We start from the raw sequence: 13,853 nt of genomic DNA on the forward strand, positions 1-13,853 counted from the left end.
GCACTTAACATCTGGTGCCTGTATCGTGGGTGCCGCTTAATCAGTTGTCATGGAAATGGTTCAGTCATAAGACAGCAAACAGATGCTGAAGGTCACAAGATGTGACTGAAAGCTCCAGAGGAAGTAGTGTGAGGACCTTGAGTGAAAGGGTTTCTTTAATGACAAGCGTGCTATCATATTCCTCTGCTCATGTACCCTGTGTGTGTAAATGGATCTATACTCTCTTTTCTGGTCTTCTGACCACTTTAACACTACTTGTCATCATTCACTCATTTACATTCATTCACACACTGATGGGAGGAGCTAAGGTTCCACCTGTCCATCAGGAGTAGCTAACATTCATACACTGATGGGAGGAGCTAAGGTTCCACCTGTCCATCAGGAGTAGCTAACATTCATACACTGATGGGAGGAGCTAAGGTTCCACCTGTCCATCAGGAGTAGCTAACATTCACACACTGATGGGAGGAGCTAAGGTTCCACCTGTCCATCAGGAGTAGCTAACATTCATACACTGATGGGAGGAGCTAAGGTTCCACCTGTCCATCAGGAGTAGCTAACATTCATACACTGATGGGAGGAGCTAAGGTTCCACCTGTCCATCAGGAGTAGCTAACATTCACACACTGATGGGAGGAGCTAAGGTTCCACCTGTCCATCAGGAGTAGCTAACATTCATACACTGATGGGAGGAGCTAAGGTTCCACCTGTCCATCAGCAGTAGCTAACATTCACACACTGATGGGAGGAGCTAAGGTTCCACCTGTCCATCAGGAGTAACTAACATTCACACTGTAGAACAGCTACAGGAGACATTTTGGGGTTAAGTGTCTTGCCCAAGGACACATGGATCGAACCACCGTTCCTCTGATTGAAGGACGACCCTGCTCACCACTGAGCCACAGTGTGTGTGTGTGTGTGTGTGTGTGTGTGTGTGTGTCAGTCATCATAGATTATGTGACTCCACACTTGGCCTCAGACCTGTACCCTTTGGCCCCTCCCACACCCACATGATTGACAATTGTCCATCACAAGCGGTCCCCTCCTCCCATCCATCATATTAAAGCTCCGTTCCCCCCTTTGTGGTCTCAGTTTCCTCAACCTGATCCCCCATTTCCTCACACTCTGGGATGGACTGCAGTGCTTATGGTAAGACAAATGTATTTTAAAATCTCTTTAGTCAACTTCCTGACGCATTTATTGTTCGTTCCAATCTGCTCATTCTCTGGTAAATATTGAACTTATTAGACGTTATGGCAACAACTTACTTTCACCACCCTTTCTTAAGCAGTATATGAACGTCATGACTGGTGGATGATACACTGTAATGTAGTTGTGAACAAATAATAAATTATTCATACTTACGTTTAATATTATTTAATGATGTGTTGTTGCTCTTTTAAAACCTGTTACGCATGTACATACAAATGTATGGTCTATGGTAAAATAGAGTTTGACAAAAATATTGAACCCAATGTCACTTGTCCTGGAGAGTAAAGAAGTATTTCTAAATAAATATATACTTCATAAGAAATACATATAATAAACTAGAGCGGCATCTCTTTCAGAAAATGTGCGTGGCTGTTGTGTGCTGTGATGTACTTACGGATGACTTCTAAACTCACTGACCTGAAAGGAATAGTTTGGACTTTGTGTAGTTGTATGAGGTACTTCTCCACAGTCAGTGTAGTACTACTAGCTGGAGTACAGACAGGAGTACACAGCACTGCTGTAGATGGGGACAGCAGCACAACAGGATTAAGCATATGCTATATTTACAATATTTTCACCTTTTCACTTCATACAACCGCACGTCAAAATGCTCAGTGTGTAATATGAACACTTGTATGGAGTTTAAATAATAACTCACAATGTGTTCATGTCATCATTATGAGCCTATGTTGATCAGTGAGGTAGAGTTTGTACTATATGCAATGGATGACAGATAAATACAATGTATATCTGTAGGATACTGTTTTAAGAATAACACTTGATGAGAAAAGAGGAGATAAATATTGTAAAAAATGTCTGCATGTCTAATAAGTGTGTGGTGTGACTATGAAATAAGGGTCCTGATATTGTGTCGGTGTCCCAGAGCTGGATACCCTGGAGGTCCCACCTCTCACCCCGACCAGTAAGGAGGTCCTCAGCCAGGCGGTGAAGGCCAGTTTCGCTGGATTTGCCCAGGAGAGAATCAACCATCACTTCCCACAGGGTACAGCCTGATCCATCAAAACAGCTTCCATCATGGAAAGTGATAGAGCTATGTGTGGTACATTGGGAGCTGTTGATTTATTCATATTTGCCTGTGTCCAGAGCCTACCCTGTGGTCTGAGTGGGAGGTGAACTACTGGCTGGACTGGTGCCAGGCTGAGTTTGGTCTCCACTGCTTGGGTTCAGACCTGAGAGGCCTGCAGGGCAGTGAGCTGTGTGGCCTGGAAAGAGATGCTTTCCTGGGCCTCATGTCTGACTGCACGGCAGGAGAGATCCTGTGGGAGCATCTGGAGACCATGAGGAGAGGTGAAGGCATCTTTCAATCAACAGACGGATGCCCACGTCGTCCTTGAAATGTGCCATGCGACTGCTTTGCTCATTGAGCTATAACCCTACTTTGATAAAGTTCTTTTGTTCAAGTATTGTTATCATATTCCTCTTAGTCATTGTCAGTGATCATGGAGTAATAACACAATATTCTTCTGTTTGAATTTGATTCTCCAGAGAATGAATATGACTGCACAATACCATCTTACTGCGAGCTTCTAATCAACAAAGGTAATGTAATAACGTCTTCTTCAACCTCAGGCTGTAGGAATTACCATAACATCCACCACTATGAGCACATGTCATTACTGCATTGTTAATTATTGTGGATGATCTGTGTTTCCTCAGAGTGCTGCTCAGACTTTATTCAGGAGCATCCAGACAAACACAGCTACCATGTTCCGTACCATCCCAGTGAGAGGACGGACCTTCTCCCGCTGCAGCCTGTAACGGATCAGGACTACTATCTGATCAAGACCCAAGGTCCCAGCAGGAACATTTGTTTTCACTATTCAGATGTGTTGAAAGGATTTGTTTGAGTCTCTTCAAAAAATAGCTCCAGAAGACTTTAAATCACAGCGGTTTGTAATCCAATATGGCCGCCAGGATCAATATGGATCCTCACCTGAGAGCCCTCCATCCTCATTCACCTCATTAACCTGCTCTCTCTGGTGTTTCTGCTGCTGTGTACTTGCAGAGACCGACTCAGAAGTGGACATTGCTCACAGTGACGACTCGGACATCGTGGGCTCGCTATCGTGGACCGCTCCACTCCAAGATCTGGAGCCAGTGACGGGGGAGACCATGTCTGGGGATGTCTTCACCTTGCCACTCCCACACAAGAGCTTCAGAGAGTATGTGGGCAACAAAACAGATCTGGGCAGAGCCGTGATACCAGCAGCTATCCTTGCCGGATACACTGGTACGTTTTTATATCTTTTATGGACTTATATCAGTTGTAAATCAATGCAGCAGTTCTTCAATCTATTTCTCCCACTATGTTTTAATAGGAAGTGGTCCCATTCAGCTCTGGCAGTTTCTGCTGGAGCTTCTCACAGACCGCAGCTGTCAGTCATGTATCAGCTGGACAGGAGATGGGTGGGAGTTCAAGCTGACGGACCCTGATGAGGTACTTAACACCTGAAGGTTTGAGCAATACGGGACGTAAAATATCATCGGCCAAGTCAAGCATCGCTTATCCACGAGACCACAGGCTAGCCCATCTCTGTCAAATGTTTTCAACAACTCTAAAAGTTTCACATTATGTCTAGTTTATTATAACACATGTAAATGTTGGCTGCTGGTTTGGGTTGCAGTAGTTAGCTACTCTTCAAGTACTGCGTCGCAAACCCTTGTGGAGAGGTTGTAAAATACATGCGCTGCCTGCTGACAAGAAAAACTTGGAAGTATAACAGTATAACGGATGTGTTCAGTCAGCTAGCTAACATTTCTCTCTGCTTTAAGCCTTTGTGCTAAGCTATGCTAAGCTAGGCTAGGTTAAACAAACCTTTTGGCGTGTTTCTTTAAAGGAGCAATGTGCAAGATCGGCAGTATTTCACCTCTACTCCTGGGTCCATTTATCATTACACACAGTCACCAGTTATACAATTACAAATGTAAAAGCCAACTACTAACTAACAGCAGTGCAAGAATATGCAACATTCAACCAAACTGCTAAAACAATTACACTGCTATCTTATAATCTTCACATGCTGCATTGGCCTAGTTAACATAAACCATCTTTGTGTTTGCTGCAACGCTACATGAGTGTACGTCATACACTTTATGAACTGTGTACATTTTGACGGTTTGTTTCTTTCATTGAACCTATGGGTCAGAAAAGAGAAAACACTTTTTTATTTTTTGCTGAGGTTTTAACTGGCTTAATTCAAGCTAAATGCTAATTGGAAACTGCAAACTAAAGGTCCGTCTCCCAGAGACGAAACAAATATTTGAGTCGTCTCGTTTCTGACACTTTGGATTGAACCCAATTAACAATCTATCAAAACGTACACAGACCCTATACCTTCAACATGATTGACAAGCCCTCTATAAATCTAGTTCAATCCTGGCTCTTTTATTGGTCTAGCTCGACACGTTTGTGTCACTTGGTTACACACTTGATGGTGTCCATCATTTTACAATGCTTCGACATGAAATCTGTGGCATAAAATATTGTTCATCCTCATTCTATAGCGGTAACGAGTGGTGTGTGTAGCTCAATAAGTTGAGATGTAGCGCTGTCTCTAGGTGGCCCTGCTGTGGGGTCAGAGGAAGAACAAACCCAAGATGAACTATGAGAAGCTGAGTCGCGGCCTGCGATACTACTACGACAAGAACATCATCCGCAAGACGGCCGGCAAACGCTATGTCTACCGCTTTGTCTGCAACCTGCAAGGCCTGCTGGGATATGAGCCCGGGGAGCTGCACGCCATGTTGGACAGCGGTAACAAGAATCGCTAGCGAGCTCAACAAACACTGGCAACAGAGACACTATTGATATAGGATCCTTCAGTTGATACCTTTTTACCAGTTTCCTTGTTTATGAGAACTGACCATCAGAGGCTCACAAGGTGATACACAGAGTGTGTGTTGAGGGAGGGGGAGGGAAGGATGATGTTGGGGTTTTCTCCTAATATAAGTTCTGAGCCTTAATGGATGAAAGCACTTTATCTTGATTGTTATTCCTGTCAAACAATTAAACTCACCAAATAAATCCATGTCCTTTCCTCCTCTGTGATTACACAATACTGGGTTTGGTTTATCAATGAACTGGAAGCCACCAGTTGTTATTTCCAGTGAGAAACTAAGCAGACAGGACAGACATGTGTCTGTTGAACACAGAACCAGCTCAAGAGAATCCCTGCCAAGAGGTGTTTTTTAACAGACATCAGCTGGTGGCTGGACTAATGGAACCTAATTGATGTATTCGCACTCACTCACCGACTCCTTCGGCCTTTCACTTCACCACAAATGTGAAGTGGGCAGTGTGTGGGTGACTGGACTCGTTGGCTCCTGCAGAGAAATCAAGCGGCCAAATCCAACATCTCTGACCTCACAAGGCTTGTTTTATTTGATTTATTGCCTTCTTAATTCCTAAACCAGCAGGGGATCCATTTCTGCTCCTGTGGATTTAAGAATGACTCCTTTCAGTTCAACCCTGCAAAGTGGATTTATGGTGTATACTCATGTAAATAGAACACACGAGTCTTGAAGAAATGTGTCTATTCAGGTTATGTAATTTAGTGTGACAGGAAACATAAACTTGTTCATCTTCTAATGGTTGGTAGGATGTTTAATTTTTTTTAAATAGTCCTAGTATTGTGGAAAATGTACTGTGGAAAAAAAGGTTCCACTATACAGCATCAGGTCCAGTGTCAGGCACCTCTGAATAAGTCTAGAAAACCAGATATCATATGACAGCAAGTTTTCTGTGGATCAAATATTTTTAAATTGTTTAAGTCAAATGTATCACAAGTCACAAGGCCTACTCGCATAACTCTGTGGAGAAAACAATGTGTAATGTTTAATAGTGATTAATTGGATGGAATAATAATGCCTCAGATAGCAGAATTATGTCCCCCTTTTTGGTCAGAGTATTTGATTGATTGATTGCCGTCAGTTGGACTGCAGACGTGATTTTGCTGGACAATGAGTAACATGCTCTAGAGAAATTATTCCGATTGTATAAATAATGCTTGTTTATTAATAAATTAAAGGCCTAATTGCAGTGGCGTTGGAAGTTAACCTGGAGGTGGGCTTTATGAAAGAATGAAATGAACACCACGGGACCTATTGAATTTAATAAATGTAATGAATGTAATATAACAGGCTACAAATGTCCCAATCCCAGTTTTAGAATAGTAGAGAAACAATGCTGAGCACAGACAGGTGTGTGTAAAGGGATGGCACGGGGTGGAACCGCCCCCCTGCCCCTCAGCTCCATAGGGCTACAGTACCAGATCCTGTTGTGCATCGCCACTTTTCACATAATACCGCTGACATTAGAACACAGAAGACAATGGGTTCAATTTTCAGGCTCTTGTGCAGTGCCCTAAGCCAATTTTGAACACCTATACTGTGTTTTAATAGAGTCAAATAAAAAATATAATTATTCTCTTACGTATCTGTCTATTTCTGTTATCTGACCGAGTATGAAATTGATATTTTATCAAGTATTAAACTACGACATAACCTTCTTAAAATCCTTGTTTAATAATCCTCATCAAGCTCTGTTTCACCGTACAGACCGAAACACCAAGCCAGCGTAATAAGTAATAAATCGTAAAGAAATCTTAACGATTTATTACTTTTTGGAGGCCATTTTGGATCAGAAGGGGCTGAAACCGAGACAAAAAGATGCGTTTACAAAGCAGAATAAGGTGGATGGAATAAAATTACTTTCCATGATTCTATTTAGTTTTCCGTCTGCTACTGTTGTTACTCACAGCCCTCGGGGGGGAAACTGCTGCGGGATAAATTACAAGGTTAATGTCATATTCTCCAACCCTGGAGAGAGACAAGCCGTCCCAGCCAGCGGGTAAACTCCCCCATGTTGGCTCTTCCATTAGCGGGCCTCGGGAGGGTAAGTGGTGGAAGTAATCTTCACACACTCGATGCTCTCGCTCCGGTTCTGTTCCCCTGCTCACTGAGCGACAAGATCAAATCAGCATTCAACCCCGCTGTAAATGTGTGGATGCAAATGATATGTCGACACCTCAACACAACAAGTTCTTTCTTTGTGTCCAACGTTACCCGGAGGTGAAACAAGGTGTTCTCCCACATGTATAACATCATCCGACCAGGGTTCATCACTGACTCCAGATCAGGGAGGCCGCTCACATCCAACGTCAACTTTGAAGTCCAAGTTCCTTATCAAAAGAATACCAATCATCACTTACCATGGAGAGAGAACTGTGGACTGTTCAGAGCTAAATCCCACTGAAAGGTTACACTCTCCCAGTTTAGTCATAACCCATGTTTATTAATGGTTTATTCACAAAGACAAATCAAATGGATTTCAGCTGGCAAACACAGTAAACACACACTCATGCTCAGCTGCACGCCTAATGCTTTGTCGCGCGTGCGCACACACACACACACACACACATACTTATATCTGTCTCGAGCCCTTTACCTTAACTTTGACCATCATAGCCAACCCTTACCTAGAGCTTGACGATGTGGACAAAGATTTTATCACCATATGTTTCTTTTGATTGATATCAATAATTATCACTATATATATTTAATGATCATAATAATGCTTATTGTACAGCTCTAATAGTATTCTCCTTCGACAGAACTCAAGAAACCAAAAGATTAATTGGGTCATTGATTACATTTGATTCATTGTTGGCCATCTCTGCTGCATGCTACTTTTGAGCATGAGAACCAGAGACTTACACTGGAAGTAGACTAAAATAATCAAACTAATTATGGAATATTTGACTGTATAAAAAAAGGTTAATTAATAACAAGCAGTAGAGGGCAGCAGTATGCTATTGCGGCTGCTAGTCTGCCAAATCCAAAGAAAAAGAAGATGGCTTTCCGTTTTCGGTCATTGCTAACTTTAAGGGGATAGAATAGTTCATAATGCAGCGGATAACTTTATCTTAAATAAATCTAATTCACTTCTCCTCGTTCTTGTGAAATATTTTAATGTGTATTTTTTCGAGAGCGTTTTATCTCCCAACCCTTACTCGAACCTAAAGCTTTAAACCACATCTGGACCCAAACAGGTCTTTGAACTGAGGACCGGCCAAAATGTCCTGACTTTACAAACATGTCCCCACTCTGAAGGTCTAAAACTCTTCATTGGTCCTCACAAAGATAGCTGTACATGTACACATACTGTACACATACACACAAGCATGTTCAGTGTTTACTCACTGACCTCTTATTGGTTGAAACAAATATAGTGAAAAAAACACATGGAACATGTTTCTAACCAAGATAATCCTAGTGTTTTAATGATTATATTTTGTTGTACGGAAGATTTCACCTCCACTAAATAATGATATCAATGATTTCACTTCTGTGCAGTCTGTGTTATTGATCCCCAGAGGAGAGAAAAACAATCACAAATGTGTGTTCGCCCAAAAAGACAAAGCACACAGCTGTGATGTGTGACCCTGACAACCACACAGCCACGTGGGGGGTCCGCCGGCTCTTAATAACTCCTCATGGAGACCTCTGTGCTTCATGGGCTTCACTAGACACACACACACACACACACACACACACAGAGAATACATGTTTTGTGCTTTACTACAATGATTTGTATTGTAAATATATTCATTTAATCTACATTCACATTGTTCACTTGGCTACGGACCTGTTCATCTGTTGTGAGGGGCTGTTCAATGCAGCTCAAGATTCACACACATGGACCTCTTGTTGGGCTTTCATGGGACTGAACCCTGCTGATGATCAGTGGAGCTCCCTCTGTTATGGTTTGTCTCTGACCCCAAGCGCACGACAACAGGAAGGTTCTAGTCTTAGCCGAACACACGGCGTAGTTTATTTGAGCACAAAAGAAACACAAAAAAACTCCTCTTCTCCAGGGGAAGGGAAATAAGGTAATCCACTTGATGGTCGAACAGAAAATAATCTATACAAAAAAATCCAAGAAAATACTCAGCAAAGACATGAGGGAAACCAGCACAGACCCGAGGAGGGCAAGTCCACAGACATCATGGCACGAACTCGCAAAGTCAGCACAGACAGTCCTGATCTTTATTCCACGTAGACAACGAGCTGACGAGCTGCAGCTGTGAGACGAGCTGAGTGGCTTCAGGTGTGAGTTGGAGCTCACCTGGCTTGTCCCCGCCTCCAAGCCCGTAGCTCCCTGGCAGCGCTCTGAGGTACCGGGTGTCACTGTGTGAACGGGCTGAGGAGGGAGTCCGGCTGGCTGAGTCCTGACACCCTCTAATGTTTCACAGCCCCTGAACACGATTAGGACCAAAATAAGACTTGGAATAAGGTTCTTCTTCCGGTGAGTAATGTACAGTAATGATTCTGCTCTGGAACATTCAGAAAGGAATGGCCAGATGTGCAGCAGAGATTCCTTGTGTTGCCATCCATCCTGTTCCTCTGAAGGTGGGGGGAAGACATTGTGATGGTGAATATTATTCAATTAATTGTGCAGCCCTGTAACTGAGTTTCTGGAATGTTATTGTGCTGTTGTAGTTAGGCTCATTGGAGACTACGCCAAGGAATCCCATATCGTTTATTTGACCGTTAATGTTATTCATTATGTGATGTGCATGGACTAATACAGGCAGTGGTGGTATGTAACTAAGTATATTAACTCAAATACACATACAAGGTTCATATTTACTTGACTACATCCATTTTCTCTGACTTTACTTATCCTCCACTACATCTCAGAGGTAAATCTTCACTCTTTTCCTCCCCCTTCCTGTCCAGTGAAAAGCTTGTATCTCCAGATGTGTTGACGTTGAATGTTTGCGATTCTCTCACTTCAATTCAATTCAATTCAGTTTATTTTGTATAGCCCAATATCACAAATTACAAATTTGCCTCAGAGGGCTTTACACTCTGTACACATACAACATCCCTGACCTCACTTCAGATCAGGAAAAATTCCCCAAAAATAACCTTTCACAGGGAAAAAAGGGAAGAACCCTTCAGGAGAGCAACAGAGGAGGATCCCTCTCCCCGGATGGACAGATGTCATGTGTACAGAATGAACAGAGTTACATAAACACATTACATGAATATGACAATGTATGAATGGAACTCCAATCTATGAAACAGAAGGAGGTAGAGAGTAGGGGGGGCGGGGCATCAGCAGGGCCAACGCGGGAGGCCGGCTCACCAGGCATCAGACACCGCCAGGTCCAATGGACCCTATGAGATGTGAAGTCACAACGACTCTGGGGAGGAAGCAGAGTTAATAAGGTGCAATGGAGAGATGTAAATTCATCCATAAGGAGAGAGAGGAGGAGATAGGTGCTCAGTGTATCCTAAAACATCCCCCAGCAGCCTATAAGCCTATAGCAGCATATCAAGGGGCTCGACCAGGGCAAACCTGATTCAGCCCTAACTATAAGCTCTATTAAAGAGGAAAGTCTTAAGTCTACTCTTAAATGAGGTGACTGTGTCTGCCTCCCAGACTGAAAGTGGAAGCTGGTTCCATAAAAGATGAGCTTGATAACTGAAGGCTCTTGCTCCCATCCTACTTTTTAGGACTCTAGGAACCACGAGTAGCCCCGCATTTAGTGAGCGCAGCTCTCTAGTGGGGCAATATGGTACTACAAGCTCCTTAAGATATGATGGTGCATCACCAATCAAGGCTTTGTAGGTGAGGAGAAGAATTTTGAATGTGATTCTTGATTTTACAGGGAGCCAGTGCAGAGCAGCTAATACAGGAGTCATGTGATCTCTTTTCTTAGTTTTTGTGAGTACACGAGCTGCAGCATTCTGGATCAACTGGAGGGATGTAAGAGACTTATTAGAGCAGCCTGATAATAAATAGTAGCAGTAATCTAGTCTGGAAGTAACAAACGCGTGAAGCAGCTTTTCTGCATCTTTTTGGGACAAGATGTGCCTGATTTTTTAAATGTTACGTAGATGAAAAAATGTTGTCCTTGAGGTTTCATCCATATCTTTGGCAGAGGTCGCTAAGGTAGTCAAAAAGCTCCTTGGTCCCAAGGCGCCAGGGGTGGATGAGATCCGCCCTGAGATGCTGAAAGCGCTGGACATTGTTGGGCTGTCTTGGTTGACACGCCTTTTCAGTGTCGCATGGGGGTCGGGAACAGTGCCCATGGACTGGCAGACCGGGGTGGTGGTTCCCATCTTCAAGAAGGGGGACAGGAGAGTGTGCTCGAATTATCGTGGTATCACACTGCTCAGCCTCCCGGGAAAAGCTTATGCCAGGGTGCATGAAAGGAGGCTCCGACCGCTTGTCGAACCTCGGATTCAAGACGAACAGTGCGGATTCCGTCCCGTTCGTGGAACAGTGGACCAGCTCTTTACCCTCGCAAGATTACTGGAGGGGTCCTGGGAGTTTTCCCAACCAGTTTACATGTGCTTTGTAGACCTGGAGAAAGCTTTCGACCGGGTCTCTCGGGGGTTTTTGTGGGGGGTGCTGCGGGAGTATTGGGTGACGGACCCGTTGGCACGGGCCATCCGGTCTCTGTACGCCTGCAGTAGGAGCTGTGTTCGTCTCCTTGGTAGTAAGTCAGACACGTTCCCGGTGGGTGTTGGCCTCCGCCAGGGCTGCCCTTTATCACCGGTCCTGTTCGTGACCTTCATGGACAGGATATCTAGGCGCAGCCAGGGGGCGGAGAGGATCCGGTTCGGGAGTCTCGGGATCGCCTCTCTGCTGTTTGCGGATGATGTGGTCCTGTTTGCCTCCTCGGACTGTGACCTCCAGCATTCACTGGGGCGTTTTGCAGCCGAGTGCGAAGCGGCAGGGATGAGAGTTAGCACCTCCAAATCTGAGGCCATGGTGCCCTGCCGGAAACCGGCGGCTTGCTCCCTCCAGGTGGGGACAAACTGCCTACCCCAAGCGAAGGAGTTCAAGTCTCAGGGGGTCTTGTTCACGAGTGAGGGTAAGGTGGAGCGGGAGATCGAAAACAGGCGCTGTACCGGTCCGTCTTGGTGAAGAGGGAGCTGAGCGTGTCCTCGGGGAAGACCGAGGACACGCTGGAGGGATTATATCTCCCGGCTGGCCTTGGAACGCCTCGGGATCCCCCAGAATGAGCTGGAAAGTGTTGTGGGTGAGAGGGAAGCCTGGGTCGGCCTGCTGAACCTGCTGCCACCGCGACCCGACCCCGGATAAGCGGCTGATAATGGATGGATGGAGATTTGCTTAACGTGGGAGTTAAAGGACAAGTCCTGATCAAAGATAACGCAGAGATGTTGGATGCTAGGGCAATGCCATCTACAGAAACCACATCACCAGATAATTGATCTCTGAGGTGTTCAGGGCCCAGTAAAATAACTTCAGTTTTGTCTGAGTTTAACATCAGGAAGTTGCAGGTCATCCATGTTTTCATGTCTTTAAGACATTCTTGAATTTCAGCGAGCTGGTTGGTCTCCTCTCGTTTGATCGATAGATATAATTGAGTATCATCTGCATAGCAATGAAAGTTTATGCAGTGTTTCCTGATAATGTTGCCCAAAGAAAGCATATAAGGTAAATAAAATTGGTCCAAGCACAGAACCTTGTGGAACTCCGTGATTAACTTTGGTGGTTATTGAGGCTTCATCGTTTATAAATACAAATTGAGATCGGTCTGATAAATAGGATTTAAACCAACTTAGTGCGGTACCTGAAATGCCAATCGACTGATCCAATCTCTGTAATAGGATGTCATGATCAATGGTGTCGAACGCAGCACTAAGGTCTAATAATACCAGGACGGAGATGAGTCCTTTATCTGATGCAATTAGGAGGTCATTAGTAATTTTCACCAGTGCTGTCTCTGTGCTGTGGTGTTTTCTAAATCCTGACTGAAACTCCTCAAATAAACTATTCTGATGTAGAAAGTCACACAACTGATTTGCGACTACTTTCTCAACGATTTTAGAGAGGAAGGGAAGGTTAGAGATTGGTCTGTAGTTAGCCAACACCTCTGGATTAAGAGTGGGCTTTTTCAGGAGAGGTTTAATTGCAGCTACTTTGAAGGAATGTGGTACATGGCCTGTTAGCAAAGACACATTAACAATATCCAGCAGAGAGGTGCCAATTAAAGGCAACACGTCTTTAAGCAGCCTCGTTGGGATGGGGTCTAAGAGACAGGTAGACGGTTTAGAAGTAGAAACCGCTGGCTACAGTGCTAAAGAGAACCCTGGGGTTGTTCTTATTTTTCTCTATTACTGATGAGTAATAGGCTGCTCTGGCATTACGGAGAGCCTTTTTATATGTTTTAAGACTATCTCGCCAAACTAAGCGTGATTCTTCCAGATTGGTGGAACGCCATATACTTTCGAGCTTTCGTGAAGTTTGCTTTAGGGTCTGAGGGTTCTACCAGGGAGCAAACCTCCTTTGCCTCACTGTCTTTTTCTTCAGTGGGGCTATCGAGTCTAGTGTCATTCTCAGTGAGCCTGGAGCACTATCGACAAGATGATCAATCTGGGACGGACTAAAGTTAGCACAGGAGTCCTCCGTCACATTGAGACGTGGTATTGAATCAAATGCAGAAGAAATCTCTTCTTTAAATTTAGCTACAACACTGTCAGTTAGACATCTGGTGTAGAAACTTTTGACTAACGGTGTATACTCCGGGAGTATGAACTCAAAAGTTATGAGGTAATGGTCTGACAGAAGAGAGTTCTGT

At 44.1% G+C, this 13,853-nt stretch overlaps 1 protein-coding gene across 1 annotated transcript; it reads left to right on the forward strand.

Moving 5' to 3' along the window:
- The first annotated feature begins 1,130 nt into the window (after positions 1 to 1,130).
- LOC117748169 (protein C-ets-2-like) lies at positions 1,131 to 5,004 on the forward strand. Its single transcript, XM_034557806.1, has 8 exons — positions 1,131 to 1,149; positions 2,096 to 2,215; positions 2,317 to 2,520; positions 2,890 to 3,024; positions 3,274 to 3,293; positions 3,385 to 3,463; positions 3,552 to 3,670; positions 4,792 to 5,004. The coding sequence occupies exons 1-8, from the start codon at positions 1,131 to 1,133 to the stop codon at positions 5,002 to 5,004; spliced, it is 909 nt and encodes a 302-aa protein (XP_034413697.1).
- The last annotated feature ends 8,849 nt before the right edge of the window (positions 5,005 to 13,853 follow it).

This window comes from Cyclopterus lumpus, chromosome 18 (genome assembly GCF_009769545.1).
Source record: "Cyclopterus lumpus isolate fCycLum1 chromosome 18, fCycLum1.pri, whole genome shotgun sequence".
In the NCBI taxonomy this organism is placed as follows: domain Eukaryota; kingdom Metazoa; phylum Chordata; class Actinopteri; order Perciformes; family Cyclopteridae; genus Cyclopterus; species Cyclopterus lumpus.

Coding starts and splice junctions, on each gene's coding strand:
- LOC117748169 (XM_034557806.1), top strand. Junction 3,025..3,273: donor CTATCTGATCAAGACCCAAG/GTCCCAGCAGGA, acceptor GCTCACAGTGAC/GACTCGGACATCGTGGGCTC. Junction 3,464..3,551: donor TATCCTTGCCGGATACACTG/GTACGTTTTTAT, acceptor ATGTTTTAATAG/GAAGTGGTCCCATTCAGCTC.